Source organism: Microtus pennsylvanicus, chromosome X, assembly GCF_037038515.1.
Source record: "Microtus pennsylvanicus isolate mMicPen1 chromosome X, mMicPen1.hap1, whole genome shotgun sequence".
Classification (NCBI taxonomy): domain Eukaryota; kingdom Metazoa; phylum Chordata; class Mammalia; order Rodentia; family Cricetidae; genus Microtus; species Microtus pennsylvanicus.
Genome location: NC_134601.1, coordinates 18,674,711 through 18,697,476, shown reverse-complemented (window position 1 = coordinate 18,697,476; position 22,766 = coordinate 18,674,711). Strand labels below are relative to the sequence as shown.

The 22,766-nt window shown below is 47.4% G+C and overlaps 1 protein-coding gene across 19 annotated transcripts in view; it reads right to left on the bottom strand.

Moving 5' to 3' along the window:
- Atp2b3 (ATPase plasma membrane Ca2+ transporting 3) overlaps positions 1-22,766 on the bottom strand; it is a 72,973-nt gene that overhangs the window by 13,522 nt on the left and 36,685 nt on the right. For 9 of the 19 annotated variants that reach the window (XM_075958004.1, XM_075958002.1, XM_075957997.1 and 6 more), the window contains 9 exons: positions 16,350-16,584; positions 12,929-13,108; positions 12,729-12,816; positions 12,221-12,327; positions 10,947-11,138; positions 9,061-9,274; positions 8,608-8,819; positions 7,378-7,485; positions 4,584-4,766 (listed from right to left, as the gene is read on the bottom strand). In XM_075958004.1, coding sequence (XP_075814119.1) covers positions 4,584-4,766; positions 7,378-7,485; positions 8,608-8,819; positions 9,061-9,274; positions 10,947-11,138; positions 12,221-12,327; positions 12,729-12,816; positions 12,929-13,108; positions 16,350-16,584 — 1,519 coding nt within the window. Of the gene's footprint in view, positions 1-205; positions 273-1,562; positions 1,888-3,300; positions 3,349-4,583; positions 4,767-7,377; positions 7,486-8,607; positions 8,820-9,060; positions 9,275-10,946; positions 11,139-12,220; positions 12,328-12,728; positions 12,817-12,928; positions 13,109-16,349; positions 16,585-22,766 lie in introns of those variants that run through there. The other 10 variants (XM_075958007.1, XM_075958005.1, XM_075958008.1 and 7 more) reach the window with 7 other exon arrangements.

Genomic DNA, 22,766 nt, shown 5'->3' with positions numbered 1-22,766 from the left:
CCTCAGCTAGGTCAGCCCCATTCCTGGAAGCTGACAATGCTTTTGACAAAGCCATGACTGAGAGAGGGTTTTGCTGGGCAAATGGTTAGTGGTCAGGAGTGTGGGAAGGAAAGGTCACCGGTGGAAGCACACTGCAAACATTTTGTAGGTAGTCACTTGCGTTCACGATACGCTCGCTCATCGAGAGGCACTCGTCAATAAGTACCTGTGTCTGGCAACACTTCCTTATCCTACTTCGGTAGTTCTCAACACTTTTTTCCGCCCCAACACACCTGAGGGATATGACATGCTCTTATTAGAAGGTGGAAGCATTCTCCAGCAGTTTGTGGGCTGGAGGTTCTTGCCTGGATCCCTGGGAAATCACTGCCCTTGTTCACGGTCCTCTTAGCAGAGGGTCTCTTGTTCTGTCCTGCTCCACTGTGGCGGGGGGTTTGATAATCACTCGGATTTCAGCAGAATATAGACTTAGGTAGAAGAGGGGCTTCCAAGATCAGAGGCTTTGTTTTGTCAGAAATTTTCCTACAGCCCCCATGCATGGAGGCTGGGAGGACTGGGGGACAACCCTTTGCGCTTTCTAGAAGACGAAGGGGAAGATGAGACCCATAGGAGAGCGCTGTGAATAAATCCTGCTAGAAGCCTCCTGACTCATTGTCTTTGGATTTTCTGACTCTGTCTCTGACTACGACGCTGTGACAAATATAGGAAGTAGGGTCTGAAGGAACTGTAGCTGAGCCACCATATCCAGTTGTGACACTGGGAGACCACATGCCTAGACTCAGGGAGGCCAGAGGCAAGGCACACTGGCAGCCTTCTCCTGGAGAACGGCCTCAGTGTGGAGAGAAGCTTGATGGTGGATCTAACTTCTGGAAAGTATCATGCAGTTCATTGAATAAAACGAGCAGACAAGCCAACATGCATTTCTGGACTCCAAAGACCCGTTACTGTCTGGCATCCCAAGCCCTGCAGTGGGAACTCCCTGGCCTCCAGTCTCCTCTGGCTTTCTGACAGGGCTTCTCCAAAAGAAGCAGCTTCACTGTTGACACCTTCCTCCAAACAAAATGTCTTTCAACCTCAGCCCCCCTGAGGAAAGACTTGCCATCCTTCCATTTAACCTGCCCAGGGCTGCTTTTCACCCAGTATGACCCACTTCCTCACTCCTTTCCTCGAGAGAAGGCAGGCTTTGAGGCCGTGAGTGCATCTGTGAGGAATATGTTGTACACGTGGTTGGGTATTTCATGTAAGGAAGATGTGTGGATGTGGTGGTGTTGCAGACTCTGGGGTGTGGCGTTGCTTCTTTGGACTGCATGGTTTCTAGGCGATGGAAAAGACAAGGGATGGGAAAGCTGCCTTTGCTGCCTCAGTTTGGCATCAGTCTCCATGATATCTTCTGTGATGTCCCCGCAGGATAACCATATCTATGAAAACATCACCGTCACCACCCTCCCCCTACCAGAGGCCCCAGAGCTGGCCAGGAACAAGGGCTCAGCCATTAGTAAAGAATCTCATCAATTTGTAATGGAATGCAAAAAAGACAGACCACGTCATGAACATCCAAAAAGCTACATGATCCAGGTTTGAGGCACTCTCTTTTATTGTGGAGCAGCACCCTAGCATCTGGTGCATGGATACATTAGTATAGAACACGCGTGAGAGCGGGCATCAAGTTACTTTGCAACAGAAAATGGTGTGCAGGCCTCCGAAATCCGGGGAGCAATTTTGTGGTTCACAAGATCCAGAAATCTGGGGCCAGTTGCCTAGGAAACACATACAACCTGAAAAGCCTTCCACAGGCTTTAGTTAATTTTTTTTTAAAGCGGGTTTTCCGAATCAAATAGAACAAGTTGAGCTAAAGTGACCGGTTCAGTATTCTTGAGAGTCATGACGAATCTGAAATGATAAAGCCCCACTTGGAAAAGCCATGGAAGTTGAGATCCCATGGGGGAATCAGTGTGGCTTTACTGAGGGCCAAGAAGTGTGCTTGAGGAACTGGTACCAGCCTTGGCTCTCATTGTCTGATTTTGTACCACTCTCTCTTTCCCTGGGGTCCCATCTCCTTGCTTGCTTGCATCTACATGGGCATGGAACAGTTAGAATGACATGGAACACCAAGACTCCAAGTAGATGGGCAGCAGTGGCAGGCCCAGAAGTTTACAGACACACAAAGATACAACATAGATTGGTGGCCAGGCTACCATTGACACTCTAGGTTGGGGTAGGGCTGCTTAAGCAGATAGAGATGCTAACTCTATCTGGAATTACATAACAGAAATAAAAGAGGCTGATGTGGAGTTGGGTCACTGCTGTACTCTATTTCTGTGCTTTGCATCAGAACTGGAGCATGGCAGATAAGATCTGCCCTGAATCAGAAAAGGATGGGTTACTGGGGGTGGTCACAGTCACAGTCTCCTGGAAGGCACAGTTAGGTGGCCACATGCACATTGGGAAGATATGAGGGCTGTTTTCTGACATTTGCTATACATTCATGCTAGTGAGTAAACATTTATTACAGGAAACAAGTCAAAGCTACTTAGGTTGCAGCCATGCTTGACCTGGGCAATGTATTGAAAGCACTGTCTCACCCCGTGGGGAGAGGAGGCTTGGGCTAGGGATCTAATGGTGGTTCCCATTTTACCAGGATCCATCTGAATCATAGCTAGGGTAACATGGCTCAGATATGAACCCGGACACACTGGAGTAGGTTCTTGGGATGCTTGGTCCTTGAGGAATGCCTTCAACTTGGACTTCTTTGGTACCACCTCGCCCAGTCTTAAAGGATCCTGTTCTCTAAGTAGTTCCCCCACGGAATTCTGGTATTCTCAGATTCAGTGTGCTGGCCTCAGTCACACAGATGGCCCATAGAGGTAGGGGGGTAGTATGTGAGAAGAAAGCATAGACTTGGCAACCTTTAAGTAGGCTTTTATAGCATGGAAAAAGAGCCCTGAGGGTACACGGCAGCAAGCAGGGAGGCACAGCAGTGTGGGTGGGCAGGGTGCACATCTGGAAAAGCAGCACAGAGTCATCAGGATATGTAGGGGAGGAGTGCGGTGATGCCAAGAAGCTAGAGCTTGAAGACTACAGTCAGAAGCTGAAACTTCATCCTGGGGATAATGGAGATAAGCTCCATAGGCCCCATGGTGGTGGCAGAGGGGCAGGCATAAACAAGGACAGATGGAAGGCAAGGAATGACCCTGGTGCCTTGCCAGTGGCAGGTATACCCACAGAGCCTAGAAGGGAAAAGAGGGGGCACTCTCAGGATGGACACCATTAGATCACTAGGGGTGCTGGAGTAGCTGTGTGTACCTTAGAGTCCAGAGGATAGCCTGTTCTGGGCCACGTGTATCAAGGCAGCTGAAAGAATACATGGGGAGGGGTGTGGAATCATGTCCTGTCCCAGTGCGTAAGTTGTCAGACAGACTCAAGGAGAATCTACCCAGCTGATTCTGCCTTAGCCAATAAGTTCCCAGAGAGGAAAAGTGATTGTACCTACAGCCGAGGTAGTGAGACTGGCATCAGAGAGATGGTAGCCAAGGCCTTGGATGGGAACAGGCAATGAGTAACAGTGCCACGGTAATTTAGAGGATACCAGCTAGGCCATGGGGAATCGCCTCCAGGTCAGTCCCGGAGGCTGCAGTGTGAGGAGGCCTGCTGGCCTGGTGCAATGTTTGGCCTCAGCTAGTTCCCTAGCAGGTTCTCCCGGGGCTTTGCAGCATGAGAGATCAGGGTTGGAGTGGGAGGTGGAGATACCAGGAATATAAAGACAGAGAGGAGATGGAAATTCAGAAGGAACTGCAAGCTGTCAGGATGAGCAGCGCCAGCAACACTTCCAGAGGGCAACTGGAAAGCATGGAGTGGAAGAAGGCCTTGCAGACAGTGGTGACAGCCATAGTGGGAGTGGTGGGCAGTGCCATCATGACAGAGTGTGAGGGGAAAATGGAAATAGGCAGCAAGTATGGAACCTTCTAGTAAGAAAGCTGGCCAAAAAGGAATTGGTGGCAGAGATCAGGGTAGCCTGGCACATGAGATTTTTTTTTTTAAAAAAGCCTTAACTACTGCCTTTTGTTGGCAGTCTGATGTTTTTGGGAACTGTAGCTGATGGCTTTAGCCTTGACTAGCCTAGCCTATTGAGATTTGAACTAGCTTGGTGGCAGAGTCCACTTCCTAGAGAGGCTTTTACACAGTGATTACAGAAGACTTTGGTGATCAGAGAACTAGTCGAAGACTCCTTGAAATGGAGTCTTTTCTCCCACACTCAAATGCAACTTGCCTATTACCTAAGTAGCCCTGTCAAGGAAAGCAGACAGTGCTGGTTTGTGCCTCGGAGAGAGCCCTGAGCACATGTTCGTACCCATCTAGGAGAGAAGCTACCTGGGCACTGAGGGACATGTCAGGGAGATGTGAGCTAAATGGCCAGCCAGTGGTGGGCACCTCTGTGTGGTAGAAGGGGAACTAGCCACTGCCTCTGCATACTTGGGGGCCAGATCCAGGGAGTTCCCTGCTGGCTTTGGGATTCTGTATGCCCAGTTTCTGCTTCTTGCCTGCTTTTTAAGGCAGCAAAATAGGAGTCACGTGGAACAGCAGCTTACCTGTGTCTGGATCCGGTTGAGGCCCCGAAACCAGAGGATCTGGCCCCTGCGGAGCTCTCGCTCAGCATGGTCGATTTCCTCCTCCCCCTCGGCCAGCTCCTCATCAGTCATCTCGTCCTTCCCAGGCCCATGCCCTGCTTCCTTCAGGCACTTGAGCTGGCTGGTGGGGATGGTGGCAATGACCTGGGAAAGCCAGAGTCAAAGGGCAGCAAACAGAGGTGGCCATGAGAGCAGGCTCTTCCGTGACCAGGAATAAACCAGAGGCCCCACCTCTCAGAGATAAAGCCCACTTGGGGCCTGGTAGACCCTAAATTGCCACTTTCTTGTAGAAGACTCCTAATCTACTGAGTCTCATCCAGGACCATGGAGCAGAGAGGCCAATGTATAGAGTACCATGTGAGGAAGACAGTGCTGGCCTCTGACCACTTCTGAGAAGGATCTTGAAGTGCCTGGGGCATGCTTCCTGAGAAGAATGGGCTCATTTGGGGGCTTTGGGACACCTGCTAGTGTATACATTTCTTATGGGGCACAGAGGGTGTGGATACTACGGTCAGCCATCTCAGTACAGTATAATACCCACTCTACACATGTGATTGACCTCAAAGAGAAACTGCACACCGGGACTCAGGTGAGCTTCCTAGCTGATAACACTCCACATTGCTGGCCTTCATGGTTACTGAAAGAAAAGCTGGCTGCCATGTTCTCTGAGACTGAGCTCCATGGAAGCTTATTCCTGGCATTTCCCGGAGAAAGAAGTACTTAGAAAAGGGCTTGTGATCAGGGGCTTTTGTTGGAGGAGGCCACTAATTAGTTCTCGGCCACTTAGCCCCGAAATAATCACACAGAAACAGTATTAATTAAATCACTGCTTGGCCCATTAGCTCTAGCCTCTTATTGGCTAACTCTTACATCTTAATTTAACCCATTTCTATTAATCTGTGTATCGCCACGTGGCTGTGGCTTACTGGGTAAAATTCTGTCTGGCTCCAGCTGGGCTATGTGGCTTTTCTCTGACCCCACCTCCTTTCTCCCAGCATTCAGCCTAGCTTTCCATGCCTAATTAAGTTCTGCCCTGCTATAGGTCCAAAGCAGTTTTCTTTATTAATCAATGGTAATCACAACATACAGAGGGAAATCCCACATCACCCTTTTAGGGAGGAAAAGGTGACAAGAAGGAAAGGCTGGGATGTGCCTTTCAACTGTCCGGGTGGAGGATGGCAGGTCATTCTGTCCCTCTTAGGTTCCTGTCAGCATGAGAGGAGTGGCTTTAAGGTTCTTTATAGAGATTCCTTTTTTCCAAGTTTTGTCACTTTGAATGTGCATTATTTTTATAATTAAAAATACTCTGAGCTACAGGCAGGCAGCACGCACCCCGGAAGAACTGCAGTGGCTATTGCATCAGGGAGTTCAAAGGTTAACTAGAGGCTGGCATAGATAGGGCAGAGTGGAGTATATGGAGTCTAGACTGCCGAGCACGAAGGGACTCCATTGGGCTCTCCAGCAGAAGCCTAACAGGAAGGAGGTGCACTGATGCAAAGGAAGAGATTTCTTGAAAATGAGATGGAAAAACTAAGTGGTCTCTCATGATTAATGTCAGAGGCCAGCAACTGCCATAGTCGAAGTGGCCTCTGCGGCCAGCTTGGTAGAGGACATACCAAGAGGATAAAGAAACAAAATTCATAGTGTTATAAACCTAAGTGGTACCTCCTTATCCCCTAGTCGTAAGCCCTAACCATCAATTTGGAAGTATTTGGAGGAGGCAGATAATAGAGGGTAAATAAAGTCATTTGGTTGAAGCCTTGATCCCACCAGATTTGTGCCATTATAAGAGGAGATACCAGAGAACTTTCTAGGAACCCATAGTGAGAAAGTAGCTAACCAGAAGCCAGGAAGGAACCCCTATCAGATACTGAATTTGCTGCCCTTGATCTTAGACTTCAAGCTTCTGGAGCTGTGAGAAAATACATGCCTTCGTGTAACCTGCCTGTCTCTGGTAGTCTGCTGTGGCAGCCTGAGCTGACCAAGGCCCAAAGTGAAGCAGATCCTGATGTGGCTTCCCAAACTAGTGTTCCCGAACTCTGAACAAAATGCTTCAGTGTACCATGGAGGGAGCTGGCTTGGTGCCTAAGACTGTACTGGCTGCCGACACCCAAAATTTTATTTCCTGATTTCATCACTGGGTACTACAACTGCTCCTTTGGGGCAGCTGCGACTTTCAGGTCCACCGGTGCCCTCCTGCCACTTTCCATGAAGCCCAAACACTTCCTTTTTCTCAAGCTGTCTTTCTCCCATAGATGTCATAGCAGGGCATTGTTTAATTTCAAATCTATTGGGACATCCCAAGCTCCACAGGCTGGCTCTCTTTCCATCTTGGTTTTTTGCACTGCTGGGGATGGTTCCTAGGACTTTATGACAGCTAAACAAGTGCTCTACACCCAGATTCACTTGCAGTTCTCCAAATATCCAGGTTTAGGGGGCAATTTTTCGCTTATACTATGGGGAAGGAAACTAGATGATTTCCTAGGACAGTGTGTGACTTATCTGCTCTATGTTCTCATTCCTGAGGTTGTCACTTGTGACCTTATCCCCAGGCTATAGTATGTCATAGGACTGAGCCTGAGCACACACCACACAAGTTCCGGGCCACAGGCTCCAAGACTGTGGGGCAGGGAGTGGGGATAGTGAGAGGCGTAGGTGGAACAGGATGCCTGGCGTCTTATCCACTCCAAGGGCCATGAACAGAAGCCACCGGAATGAAGGTATTGGTGAGAAAGTTGACGAGGCAGACACTCACCTGTCCCCAGACCAGCTCCCCAACACCAACAAATAGGCACCAGAGCCACTGTTCTGTGGACAGTGGTGAACAGCTGAAGGGCTTCCCACCAAACTGGACGATGACAATCTGGGGGAAGGAATGGAGAGTGATGGGAGGAGGAGCAGTTTATTACCAGGATGGCTCCTGACTTCTCTGCGTCCTGGCTAGCCCTCTACAAACCTTGCCCTCCAGACTGACTTTGTCTCCTGGGAGCCAGACCACTTTGGCCATAGACAAATGTTTAATGGCATGTCCTGCCTTTTGGTAGCAGGATGTGTCATTGTGTAGCTTCACACACTGTCACCCACTCCCACCTACCCTCTGCTGCCTCCAGCCTCCAGGTGAGACTCAGCTGTCTGCACCATCTTTCCCGCTTCATCAAGGCTATTTTCACATTTGCCTGCTCTGCCTGGCCCTATAGTTTAAGGGTCACCCTGCTTCGGCCTCCTGACTTCCTTGTTGTCTACTTTAGAAGAAGTCCTACACCCAGGACAATATCTTAAATGCTAACCAAGCAATCCATAGCATATTACCCAACCTTGCTCAGAGCCATTTTCCAGGCAAGCGGGGCCAGTCTATACCCCATGGTGGGCTGAAATGATTTCACGCTAGCCAAGATGAAGTCTGTTGATTCCCTTATTCATTTGGTCCTGGGAAACCACAGTAAAATTCCCCTCTCAGTGGTTCCTTACTGGCATTTAGAGGTGGCCACCAATGTATGACATGCCCCTCCCTCTTCTTGGGATCTGTGAACAGTGAGCTACATTTCTATGACAGCCATTTCCTGATTTGTGGGACTTAACTATAAATGATGTTTTGTTTGAAGACACTATACTTTAGAGCATTTAGCCCCTCCTGGGGAGCTGAGCTTGCCACCCTGACCACAGTGTTGTGGGAGCCAAAGTTTAACATATCAACCATGTGCACAACAAGCTTTTCCTAAAGAATCTCTATTGTTCTAGAACACCAAGGAGTTAGGTGCTAGAAATTAACATGGTTGACCAAGAGAGAGTTAGGGAAGAAGGGTTCTGGAAACCATGTGAGAAGGATGGGGGATAAAGGCTACCCATAGCCCCTTGGAAGCTAGTAGGTTAGATGAAAAACTGATCTCAGCAATGCTTGGAAGACGTAAAACATCTGCTCTAGAATGTGGAAAAGATTTGGGTACAAGAAGGCCAATGTCAATGCCCCTACACCTTCATGTCCTACCTGAATTCCAAAGGTGCCCAGGACAATGGTGCAGAAGATGGGGTTGCTGAAGATACCATCAAAGACATTCCTCTCACCATGGATCTTGCGAGCATTGATCTCATTGAAAAGCTGCATCATGACAAAGGTGTTGAAAATGATGGTATAGTGCTCGGAGGGGGGCGAGTGCAGGGGTGCGTTCCTTCCACTGTCGATGTCGAAGAAGAGCTCTCCTGAAGGGAGGAGAGAGGCAGGGGCTGAGAAGCGAGATCTCTCAGCCCCAGTGGCCACTCTCCCCCACCACATCTGCCCCAGGGATGTACAGTAGGGTACATGTTGAAGCAGGGAGGTCTGGGTCAAAGGTATAGAGCGGGCCTGCTTTCTTCAGTCTATCAGTGCTGTATCCCATCCTGTGCCAGGCTGAGGACACAGACAGGGCTCACGCGTGAAGTATGTGCCTCCGGTTTAACTTACCAACAAAAAGCAACGTAAAGATGATAGTGAGCTGGTAGACAGCATGACCAAGGATGTTCTTCATCATGGTACGTGAGATGAGGGGCTTGTCTCGGCCATATGGCTTCCGCAGCAGCAGTGACTCAGTTGGGGGCTCCGTCGCCAGGGCAAGTGAGGCAAATGTATCCATGATCAAGTTCACCCATAACATCTGCACAGCTTTGAGAGGAGAGTCCTGCAGAGAAGGGCAGTCACCTTCGTGTATGCTGGCCATGCAGAACTACATAGAGTAACCTTGGGATGCTAGGATATGAAAGCCTGCCACTACTGAGGAGAAGCTCAGTTTTGCCAATGTCATGGGAACCTCAGGTTTGCAGATGTTTTCCAGTTGGCTTCCTAACTCCCACCTACCTCCCTCTCTTCTTGCCTGGTGGCAGTGATCTCAAAGTTGTGGTCTGAATTTCACATACAGAGGAACAGGTAAGCTGGAGAGGCAATGGGGAGTGGCTACTAATGGGTGTGAGGTGTCCTCTAGGGAATCATGGGAATATTCTGAGAGTAAACTGCATATGCCGAGGCATGGATTCTGTACTTACAAATGGTTAGGATGGTTGTTACGATATCATTCATACTTGACTTAGATATCAAGAGAAAGTCCCTGAGGGGCTGGGGAGTTAGCTCAGTTAGTAAAGTGTTTGTCTTACAAGCATGAAAACCTAAGCTCAACCTCTAGAATCTGTATCACAAAAGCTTGGCATGGCAGTGTGAATTTGTAATCTCAGTGATGGGAAGATGAAGATGTGAGGATCTCTAAGGCTTGCTGTCTAGCTAGCCTGTCCTAATCAGTGAGGCTGGGGTCTTATTGAAAAAAGTCTGTCTCTCAAAGAACAAGGTGAAAAACTTCCAAGGAACACCAGAGGTTGACCTCTGACCTCTAAATAAACATGAATGCACGTGTATGTACACCTTGCCAACACACACACACACACTAAAGGATCAAGCTAATCACTCAAAATAGTTAACTACTTTTTGACATCCCTAACAAGAAATCAATAAATTCTGGCCTCCAACCAATGGGGAAGATGAAAGAATTGGGAAAGGGGAAATATAGAATTTCTCTGAAACTCAGTCATTCTACTCCCAGATCTCAACCCGAGAGAGGAGACGACATATGCATATTGAAACTTGGTCATGAATGTTCCTAACAACACTACACTGCAATGAAGCGGAAGTGGTCCAAAGCATGGATGAATGACAAACATAATGGGGCCTAGTGGACTCCTGTGCAGCTATGATAATGAATAAAGCACTGGGCCAAGCTGCAAGATGGATGAATCTTGCAAACATGCAAACTGAGATGTGGGGTGCAAAGGCCATATGTTGAATCTTCAAATTGGCACAGTGAATAGAGGCGCAAACCTGAGTTCAATTATCTGGGACCCAAATGGTGGAAAGAGAGAAGTTATTCATGCAAGTTGCCCTCTGGCCTCCACATGTGCAGCGCAGCACATACACATGCCCATCCCCCTTGGCAAAAAATGTACAAAACAAACCCCAAAGGCCACATGCCATTTCATTCCACTGATACAAATTATCTACAACAGGCAAATAAATAGAGGCAGAAAGAAGTGGCAGTTGTCAGGGGCTTGGGGGTGGGGTGGGGAATGACTGCTGGTAGGCGAAAGGTTTCCTTTGAGATGGATGAATGTGTTCTGGAACTAGAAGGAAGTGATGATTCACACTGTGAATATACTAAAAAATCTACTAAACAGCTACCATGAAGAGATAAGATTTTTCGTATATGATTTTGATTTCAATAAAAAGAATCTGCAACAAGCAAAACACTTGTTCTTAATATGGCCCTCTTGAGCCCACATTACTGCCTCTTGTAGGCCCCTGGTGCCCACCTGAGTGATGCAGGCACCTGTGAAGGCCACGATCACAGCCACCACGTTGACTGTCAGCTGAAACTGCAGGAACTTGGAGATGCTGTCGTAGACATTGCGGCCCCACATGACGGCCTTGACAATGCTGGTGAAGTTGTCGTCAGTCAGGATGATGTCAGAGGCCTCCTTGGCCACATCAGTGCCTGCGATGCCCTGGGGGATGGTATATAAGCATAGTGCTTATTTCTCAAGTCCTCCTTGGGCACCCAGCCCACCTGGGATGGTCCCCTGCCTTTCTCTTCCAAATAAGGCCTTAATTGAACAGCACTTGTTTTAATCTAACACACTCTACACTGCGAACTGCATGTTGCCACATTTGGCTGTGAGGGGGCCTTTGCTGCTAAACAACATGGTTGTTAACAACATGGCCATCCATACAGCCTTCCACAAGGTCCAGCTCCCACTGGGCGGCTACTCACCAGTCCTTTGTCTGGCTACTTGAAGAAACCCTGAGAAATGTGGGTTGTCTGTCTGGGTAGTGGAAAGGACCCATCCCTTGGCTCCATAGCAGATTTTTGCTGCTCCACCGCATAAGCTTGGGCATAGCAATAGACATCAAGTCTGTGTAGCCCTCACCCACTCCATCTTGGACCTGGTCTTGTGACATCAGTCACCCTGGACAGTTCAGCCTGCTCTCTACTCCAGGTTGTGAGGTCCAGGAATGCTGTACTTCCCCATCCCACTGCTGAACCAAATATGACTGAGTGAAAGGTTCTCCCTTCTGCTGGGGGGGGGGTGACACCAGGCTGCTAACCACTGTGAGTTGGGGGCAGGGCTCACCATGTGGGCAGTATCTAGAAGGCCGCCCTGCTCAGTAAGAAGAACTAGATCTATATGAACAGAAAGAGAGAAACCAGAGGAAGAACTCCCTGTGGTCTCTGCTCATCACTCTTGGGGCCAGGGGCTACTTTGAGTGGACTAAGAATAGGTGATTATGGGCAGGTACCACTGTTGTCAAGCCACTGTTCAGCGTTTCTCCCTTTCTTCAGTGGTGCAGTTAGGCTCCACTGTAACCTCTGGTGTCCTCACACCAGACGTCTTTAAACAAATCACATATATATTTGTTAATGATCAGAGCCCACACAGCCACAAGGAGTCAAGATGTGAGTGAAGGAAGCTTCTAGCAGTCTGTCACCTGCCCTGATATTGGCTCTCCATTTTCTGATGCAAAGTTAAGTCCAGGAGAAACATGATTTCATCTGTGTGATGAACTGGTCTGGCACCAGATGGCTTACCATGGCGAAGCCCACATCTGCCTTTTTGAGAGCTGGCCCATCATTGGTACCATCCCCAGTCACAGCCACCACCTGCCTCTGCTCACCAGTTGTACTGTCAATAATGCCTGGAACACAGAATGGGTTAGGGTAGGGTTGAAGGTATCTGCCAATGTTTGGTATGGCCTGCTTCTATGCTCCTTGTCACTTATGGGGTCAAGTTCTCAGGCTTTAATGGGGTAACTTCATCCCCCTACTTCCACCAAGGTCCTTTGCTCAGTAACATAGGCTGGCAAGATTTGGTAGAAGGGAAGGTCCCACACTGTGTGAACTGAATGATTGTCTCCCTGTCCCAGCCTTGGTTTCCCCATTTGTTTCAATGAAGGGCTGCTTCTATGAGCCATTATTAGTTTCATGTTTTCTAGTCATAGTCTTTAGAATCTTCCACCCTAGAATCTAAGAGCAGGTGACAGCATTCAGGGATGCCAGAGGCAATCACATGTTGAAGAGGATGAACACATTTGGTTACCTTTGACCAGCGTGTGTTTGTCAGTGGGAGATGACCGGGCGAGCACTCGCAGCTTGGGCCACACCTTGTCCAGCCGCTCCTGTTCTATCTGGAGAAAATAATGGAGGCCTCAGCGTCTAGGCTGCAGATAGGCGCTGTGGCTGGTAGTGATGGGAGAGGGATGGGAGAAGCAGCAGCCCGGGACAGATGCAGGGAGCTACCTCGCCTTTCTCGTTTCGAATCCTTCTGTTGAATTCTTTCCCCTCCAGGCACAGGAAGTCTTCACCTGGGTGGATGATGCCACACTTAGCTGCAATAGCCCGGGCAGTGTTGATGTTGTCTCCAGTCACCATACGGACTGTGATGCCAGCACGCTGGCATTTGCGAATGGCTTCAGGAACCTGGGAGATATAAGAATGGGTGGGGCTGGCAAGACAAGCCCATATTTTGTGTCTGGTGCAGATTTGCAGAATTCCAACTTCCAACAAATATGGAAGTATAGTAAAGCCTATTGTTCAAGGGCAGGGTCTGTGGAGTGTGGTCTGAAGCAGTTCAGAGGATGGCGTGCAGTGGGCAGGTACCCACCCCAGCCCCCCAGCCCACTGTCCCTGACATCTCCTTCACTGTGGCTGCTCACAGGATGAGCAGTGACTTAGACCCAGCTGTGCTGAACTCCTCCCACTCTTATCTAGTTTGTTTTGGTTTTTCAGCATAGAACTCAACTATTTTCCTCAGGAATTAATCTTTGTCTCAGCTGTAGCTTTTATATAAAGTACTCACTAGAGGGACTGGGACATTACTTGGGATTACAACGCCTGCATTTCTTTTTCAAATAACATAGTAGGTTCTAGAACTAAGGAAGGAGAAAGAGAACCCCAAGCACAAAGCACAAAACAGGACAAGAGGGTGGGAAGCCATGAGACCAGCCTGGGCCTTGCAGCATCGTAACAGTAGTGGGCAGATGGGAAGGACAGTTTCCAAACACATGGTATGTGTGGCCCTTCAGGCCCTGGGGCCGCAGACCAGGCCAGATGGAATAGCATAAGCACTGAGGAGGAGAAAGGCCAGCTCAGTGTTTGAAGAGTTGGATGAGGAGAGGTCTAGGTCTTTGACTTTCTTGGTGGGTACCCCGTGAACAGTGGTGGGCTGTCTGCTGAACCCGAGGGGAAAGAATGTAGGAGATCTCTAGATTTGGCCTAATCACCTGAACTAGTAAGCCTAGAGGAGTCAGGGTGGGCAAGAGGAACAGAGAAGTTTGGGGATAGTCAGGATCAGGAAAGAAGTAGACTGTGGCAAACAAGAACAGAGTGTCCCTATTGAAGGCTTTGATAGTGATCTGATAATCAAAGCCAGAACTGTTAAATGACAGGGAAGGACAGACATACCTCGGATAGAGTGGTAGCTTACTCACTGCCTCTGTCTCTCTGTCTTTCTCTCTCTCTCTCTGTGTGTGTGTGTGTGTGTGTGTGTGTGTGTGTGTGTGTGTGTGTGTGTGTGATGTGTCTTCTTATTTATGCTCAGTCTTAAGAACACATTCTGTTCTCTTAGGGTCTTAAGGTGCTCCATAAGACCTTGAGAACAGAGAACTTCCTCTCAAGTAGGGGTATAAGGCGCTCTGTAGCTTCATTTCCCAAACTGGCTGGAAGCCGCCTTCTCTGCTGCTTCCAGGTGACCATGTTGAATCTGGAATCCGGGAACTTTGAACAGAGTTGCCCCAGGGTCCAGGTGCAGCCACCACTCCAAGGCCCACCCACATACTCAGTCTCCAAGCTCTCAGCCTCCCAGCCAGGTGGCAGGGACACCACCCCAGAAGATACCCTACCTTGTAGGAAAGACTGTTCTCTCCTCGTCTGCTCTGACCAGTTTCCTGTTTTCTCCTCAAGGCCCCTTTAGCATAAGCAGGGAGCTGATGTCTGTAGAAGTTCCTGGGTCTAGTATTATCTGTGGGACTTCTCTAGACACAGCTCTCTTCCCCCCTCTGGTGGCCATCCTGTGTTCTCCAATGCCCAGAGAGTTTGGCTAAGACTCATGGAGATTTCGCAAATCCCTTGTGCTTGCCCCAGAGCCAGGACCTGATGTCTGGTCTCCCAGTAACATTATTGCTGAACTCCCTCTTAGCCACTTTTGGGGGGGGGAATTAGAGACAGAGATTCTTCTCTGTGTAACAGTCTTAGCTGTCCTGGAACTAGCTCTTGTAGACCCAGGCTGGTCTCAAACTCATTGAGATCCGCCTGCTTCTGCCTCCTGAGTGCTGAGATTAAAGGCATGAACCACCACTACCACCCAGCACTCCTTCTCAGCCATTTTAAGTCACAGATCCTTGTTCCCTGGATCCCTCAGTTATCACCTAAACTGAGATACATTCTTCTTGTCCTGAGCTTCAACCCTAGACCACCCCTGCCCCGTGGTATCCACTGAGGCTAGATCCTGGTTATATCTTTCTTAACACTTGTCTGTGTTTCACATATCCTGAGGTGAAAACTTGCAAAAATATTATTGTATAGCTGGCCCTGGGGCTCACTTTGCTGCCAGCCCAGCCTAGGTCTCTTGTGCTGACTCTAGTTCTCACACCATTCCCAATGAATACAAGGATATACAGTTGACAGTGACCCGTGGCCATTCTTTAGATGTGGGGAGTATTTGCTTTAGAACCTTTGCTTTGTGACCTTGTATGCAAAGTTTCTCCTTCCTTGTCCTACCCAAAGCTCCAGAGCAGTTCCCACAGATACGTGCTTTCAGGCTAATGGGCAGAATCGAGGTAGTCTAACATGAGGCGGATACCAGCAGACAGGGCTGGGAAGATAGAGGGCCCTTTCACAATCTTTTCTTCAGGATCCACTCACAAAAGTCCCCCATCTTCAAAGACCAAGAAATACAAACCTCACATAAAAAGTGTTTGGGTCAAAGGCTTCAGTGACCTCCCAATGTCAAGACCATCAATAGGCAGACAACCTGTTTCATTCTATGCTTGCTTCACCCATATGACCCTTGAGAACCATCCCCTCCCCTACATCTGGCCTCTATCACTGGAAGCTACTCTCAGTGACTTCACATGCACAGGAAGATGTTTCTAGGATGTCTTTCCAGTCAGAACGTATGCTCTAAGCTCTCTATTCCCACAGTTACATGCCTAGTTGACATCTCCATGGATGTGCCCTTAATCTCATTCAGACACAATTAAGCCTTTGACTGACAGTTGCTTACCATGTCCCCAAACCAATATCCACCCTATTCAGCTGTTTCCAGTTCTTCAGTTCCCCTCATCTGGGCCTTCAATCACTTGGTCCTACAGACACTCAGGAGAAGTGGAGTGTAAGCCTTGTCCAGAGGCCAGGCAGGCCCACGGAGCTCCCATAGGTCAAGGACAAGAGGCCTTGGCAAGGGCATCAAAAGCACTGAGGAAGGTCCCATGGGCCTGAAGGACTCCAAGTCTCTGTTTTCCAGGCTGCTCTATCTATAAATAGGGTGGGAAGAGGTGTGACATCTTGCAAAGTCAGAAGAAAGTGACTCCCACCACGCATGTTTGTGTTCCAAGCCTATAGTGTGGAAGTCCAGGGTGGAAAAAGCCACCCTGTCACCTATAGGAAAACCTTGAACCTTGGGAATATTTATTAGAGCAGTTCCCAGAAAAGGGGCAGCTACCTCAGGTCGCACAGGATCCTCGATGCCCACGACGGCTATGCAGGTAAGCTCACCCACCACCTCATTCTCATTGTCCCAGTCAGGCTCCTGGATTGCAGAGAAGTCCCTGTAGGCAATGCAGATGGTGCGGAGGCCATCACAAGCCATAGGCTCAATGATCTTCTTCACCATGTCATCCCGGTCCCGAGGACGGAATCCTCGGAGTTCACCATTGCTGTTTAAGATGTTGGTACACCTGGCAGGGGAGGGGTGGTAGGGTGAGGTGGGAATGGGGAGTGAACAAGAGGAAATAGTGCTAGTCATACTGAATTATGATGGGACTTTAACCAGTGATATTCTAAAGAGCAGAGGATGCAGATGTGCACAAACAGGGAGAAGGTAATGTGACCACAGGTAAGAAATAGGAGTGATGCCTTCTAAGCATCAAAATTAGGGAGAGGCAAGCAAAGATCCTCCCTTCCCACTCTCAGAGAGAACACAGCTGGCCCACACCTCAACTTTTGATTTCTGGCCACTAGAAATGTGAAGTAATAAATGTATGTTGGTGTGTGTGTGTAAATCAAAAGTCAAAACTAGGGTATTGTTCCCCAGCCACTGCCCACCTGTTGTTATTTGTTTTGTGTTAGAGACAGGCTCGTTCACTGGCCTACACTCGCCGAGTAGGGTAGGCTAGCTGGTCAGAGAGCCCCAAGGATCAACCATGTCTGCTCTGCCCTCCCAGGGTTGGAATTATAAGGATTACCACACCCAGCTTTTTACATGGCTTCTGAGGATCACACTCAGGTCCTTGTGCTTTTGAGGCAAGAACTTTACCAATTAATTCATTTATCTCATCAGTCTAAGACTTTGTTATCTTAAGCTATTATAGGGCCATTTGTTACAGCAACCTATGAACACTCACACCCTGGTTGGCTAAGATAGCCAGGTGAGGGGTGGAAGCCTGAAGCTTATGATAGCTCCCTACAGACTCTATAGGACAAGGGTGTGGAATGTAGGTGGAACCCAAAAGTAATGGACAGTCCTCTGAGAGAGTGGAGCAGGAACAACATGTGGCAGTAGCTGCCTCAGCCCCAGTTCTGACAGTCTGGGAGCTTCAAAGGGGACAGGTCTAGGGAAGGCAGCTACAGCAAAGTTATGTTTAAACTTAATGGAGCCTTATTTGGAAGGTGCCATGAGACTGGCAAAGCTGGTTATCAAGGTTGGGGGGGGGGTGACAGAGAGAAACTAACAAAAGCCACCATAGACGGACATCTTCATAGGGTCATGGATTCATTCATGTAATTCTCAACACTCCCAGGAGGTTCATATTTCCAGAATCCCCATATTATATGAGGAGGCTGAGCTGGCAGGACAGAGTAGTAACTTCTTTATGTCCCAGTCAGCAAAGGGCAGAGTGGCTGGTGGGCAGCCTCAGTACCCATCAAAGGAGCAGCACAGAAAGAGAACCAGGGCCTTCAAATGTAGCATTTCATCTTACCCCAGTAGGGAGTGCTTCAGGTGAGAGGTGGCCTTCACTATGGGCTGCAAAGGCTGACTGGGCTGTTTGGGGACAGTATTCTGAGTAGAGATGTATTTGGTGGTCAGATCTGCTGAGAGCCCGGGGCAGACTGAACAGACTGAGCCTGGGGGCAGAGAACCCTGGTGTCCTATTGGAGATTCTGTATTCAAGGCCTTGAGAGTAGATGACAAAAGTCACGTGCATGAGGCAGAGGGATTCAGGAAAAGAGAAAGGCCAAGAGCAAGGGGAAGTATGCAGGATGAGAAGGAGTAGGAGAAGCAGAGATGCTTCCTTCTTCTTCATTGAGATACAAGTCACAAACCATACAATTCACCCATTTAATGTATACAACTCAACAATTTTTAGTATATCTTCAGACACACACAAACATAACCACAGTCAGCTTTCGAATATTTTTATCATCTCTGAAAGAAACCCCACTACAGATATAGTAGTACATGCCTGTTTTTCCTGAACTCGAGAAGCTAAGGCAGAAAGACCGCAAGTTCCAAGCTAGCCTGGGCTATAGAGTGGAGACTCTGTCTCAGAAAACAAACCAAATGGGGACAGGTGAGATGGCCTAAAGGGTCAAGGTGCTTGATTTCTGCCTGATGACCTGAGTTCAATCTTGGGGACCCACATGGCAGAGGGAGAGAACAGTCTCCTATAGGTTGTCTTGTGACTTCCACTTGTGTGTACATATGCATATGTGTGACACACATGAAGTCACACAAACAATAAATAATATAGTAGGCACAAGAGAGATGGCTCAGCAGTTAAGAACACTGGCTACTCTTAAAGAGGATAGGGGTTTGATTCCCAGCACCTACTTAATTACCTGTAACTCCAGTTCTGGGGGGTCTGATTCCCCTTCTGGTTTCTACAGGCACTGCATGCATGTGGTGCACAGCCATACATATAGGAAAAACCTCACATATATTGAAAAAAATAGGGGCTGGAAAGGTGGCTCAGTTGTTAAGAGTAGTAGCTGTTTGTTCAGAGGACCCTGGATTGATTTCCAGCACTCACATAATAGCTCATAACTATTGAAACCCCAGTTCCAGGGGATCCAATGCCCCCACTGGTCTCCATGGGCACAAAACATGCTTGGTACATAGGCATACACGTAGGCAAACCATCCATACACATAAATCAGCAATAATTTAAAAATAAATAAATGGAATAAAAACTAAAGATAATGAAGTAAGCCAAAAGCAACCCACATAAACATCAACAGCAAAAACAGACAAATTGCATTTCATCATGATTTGAAAATATCTGTGCATATACAGGCACTGTAAGGAGAGTGAAAAGAGCAAATTATATGTTTGATGAGGATTTAGTAGTCAGTATATAGCAAGGATTTTTAAAAACACAAAAGACAGACAACTCTCTAGTGTATGCTTCCAAATGTTCCTAACTCTTATTACAAGTCAATCCTAAGTTTTCCTTCCCAGGATCAGGCATGGTGACAGCAATGATTCTAGTTATAGGTACCAGTTTTCTAAATATCCCTCAGTACAGTCAAGGTGACAATCAGTGAATTACCAAGCATATGCCAAGAAATAAAACAGCTGGGTCACATGGTAGTGCCATGTTTAACTTCCTGAGAAACCATATAAAATATAAAAATACTTTCCAAAATGATACTGTTAGTATGTGGTGTGTGTGTGTGTGTAGTATATGCACATGTGTCTGTGGGTGTGTGCATGTGTGAGACGAAGGTCACCTTGGATGTCTTCTTCAATTACTCTCCACCTTATTTCTTTGGATAGGGTTTTTCACTGAACCTGGCGCTCATCTACTTGGCTAGAATGGCTGGCCAATGAAATCCAGTTATCTGTGTGTCTCTCTCCCTACCACCATTGCCCCTTCCCTTCTCTCCAAGGACCAAGTTACATACCCACCTTTTTTCTTCTTGTTTTTTGTTTCTTTGTTTGTTTGTTTTGGAGACAGGGTTTCTCTGTGTAACAGCCTTACATGTCCTGACACTCTCTCTGTAGACCAGGCTGGCTTTGGAACTCAGAGATCCACCTGCCTCTGCCTCCTAAGTGCTGGGAGTAAAGGTGTGTGCCACCACCTGGCTGGAATACTGATCTTTTTGCTTGGTGTGGCAAGCTCTTTAAACAACTGAGTTACCTCCCCTGGCATGGCAATAATACTATTTTATGTTGCCACCAGCAACATAGAAATATTCTAATATCTCCTCATCCTTACTAGTATTTAAGAACTGTAAATTGTAAGCAGAGTTTAACAGGTAGCTCTGTTTGGAATTCAGAGGACTAGAATGCTGATAGGGATGCAAACAGTAAAGCCTGTGCTTGCAAGCTTGCAGATGAGAACGAGGATTGATAATTGGACTGGAAACCATTTGTATTATGCTATGGAAAAGATCTTGTCTACACTTTCGTCCATGCCCTCACACTCAGCGTGAGGTTAAATGTAAAGGAGGGTAGATTAATTAATCTGGCAGAGGAAATTTCAAGCATCCCAGCATTCAGTCTGTGGTTGTATTTTTTTAAGCCTAATTTAATGTAATCAGAGTAAGAAGGAAGAGAGGCCTGGTGAGATGGTTCATCAGGTAAAGGCATTTGCCTTCAGGCATGATGACTTCCTTTGATCTCCAGGACCCACATTGTCTTTTGGTCTCCACATATTGCGTGTGTGCATAAACACACACACACACAAATGTAATTTTAAACGTTTTTAAAAGAAGACTTGCAGTTTTATCCAGAGAAGATGTGCTATAATGTTCAAGGCAAGAGGGCATTGCTGGAGTGGTAGTGCTACCTCAAAAGGGCAACCATTACCCTGATACTATAGGGACAATGTCTGGACAGAATCTCAGAAATGAGCAAGGCCACAGCCACCACAGTTCAGGGATGCATAAATACTAATTGCTTTTAAAGACTTTCTAGGCAGAGTCTTTTGAGGGGACAGCTCTAGGATGTCCTGCTTGTCCTACTCATTCACCCAGGAAGAAACCCAGAAGTCACTGCAGCCGAGGTTCAAGTGGGTCCAGATGTAGCTCAAACTAGTGGAAGGCCTTGGCATCTCCCATGTGGTGATTCTGCAGAGGTTCAGAATGCAAGAGTTGCAGAGTTGTGGATGTTTTCACCTTGATTTTAAAGGAAAGTCTGGGGAGCCAGGAGATAGATGTGTGGTTGTGTCAGGATCCCTCTAGGCAGTGCACACAGCTGTGAGTGTGAGGCTGAAGCTACCAGAGAGATTCTCACACTATGTAACTCCTGCTGAAGAAAACTGTAGGAAATAGGAAATCCAGCGAGCGAGCGAGCGAGCGAGCGAGCGAGAGAGAGAGAACCAGAACCAGAGAGGTAGGGCTGCCTAAGGCCTTTGTAGCTCTTATCACATCACCATATGGCTCAGATGCTATTGGACATGGAGTCACAAGTTTTTCATTTTCTGTTTTGCTTTGGTTCAATCTGCACTCACTATGCTTCCTTCCATTCCTGACTTTTTGAATGGGAATATTGACTCTGTGCCATTGTATGTTAAAATAATTGTTGTTTGAATTTTTAGGGACTCAATATTAAGTGCGAATGAGACTTTGAACTTAGACTTTTGGAACAGTTAAGACATGGAGGAATCTTAGGAGCGGACAGTTTGAGGGGCAGGGATGATCAAATGGTTGATTTCCACTTTCATGCTGTTGGGAGGTGGTACAACCTTTAACATGGGGGCATTTTAGGAAAATTTTAGGTCATTGGGGGATCTTCATTACTCTTGAAGAGATTTGTGGTACTATGGTCTCTTCCTCTTCCTTGTTCTTTTCCTAGCCTTTTGCGTCACCATATACTCCTTGCCATGGTGGTTCATCCTGTCACAGCTCCATAGGCAGTGGGGACAACTGACCATGGACTGAACTTTTAAAATTATAATTCTAAATAAATCTTCTGTGAGTTGATTTCTCTCCTTTTTTGGTGGTGGTTGGAGGAGAGGGCCTCCCTATGTTGCTCATGTTGGCCTCAAACTCCTAGATTCAAGATATCTTCCTGACTCATCATCTGATGCAGCTAGAACAAGTATTCTGACACAGTGCATACCCCAAAGGGTTGACAATGTGTGTGTGTTCAAACTAGTACCTGTGCTTGAATGACAAGAGCCCAAATGTAGAGAGAATCTGGGTGTCTGACAATAGACAAATGGCTGAACCAAATGTGGTGTCATCCATACAATGGAAGGTTGCTCAGCTTTCAAATGGGAGTGGAGTTCTGATAAAGGAACTTTGAGGACATTATGAACTATGATAGAAGCTAGACACAAAAGGTACAAAGTACAGAATTCCACTTTTATGAAGTCTCTGGGATAGGTGAAACCACAAGGACAGACCAGAAGTTTTCAGAGGTAGAGAGGGGGCAGGAAAATCTCCTTAGTGGGGCCTAGTGTTTCTTTTGGGGGTAATGGAGCTCTTTTGGAGTTCCATAGTGGTGATAATGATGTAGGATTCCCATCTGTATGCTGTGAATGTGTTTTATTGCCATTGGTTAATAAAAAAGCTGCCTTCAGCCAATGGCTTAACAGAGTAAAGCCAGGTGAGAAATTCAAACAGGGATATAGAAAGTAGGTGGAGTCAAGGAGATGCCATGTGGTCAACGAAGGACACAGATGCCAGAACTTTACCAGTAGGCCTCAACCTTGTTGTAAAATATAAAATAGAAACAGGTTAATTTAAGATGTAAGAGCTAGCTAGAAATATACTTAAGCTATTGGCCAAACAGTATTGCAATTAATATAGTCTTTGTGTGATTATTTCAGGTCTGGGTGTCTGGGAACAAATGAACAGCCTCTGCCTACAGGTGATGACTGCAAACATTAGGCGTATACTTAATGCTACTGAACTGTATACTTTAAAGTGGCTAACATGGTCAATATTGTGTTAGCTCTATTTATCATAAGAA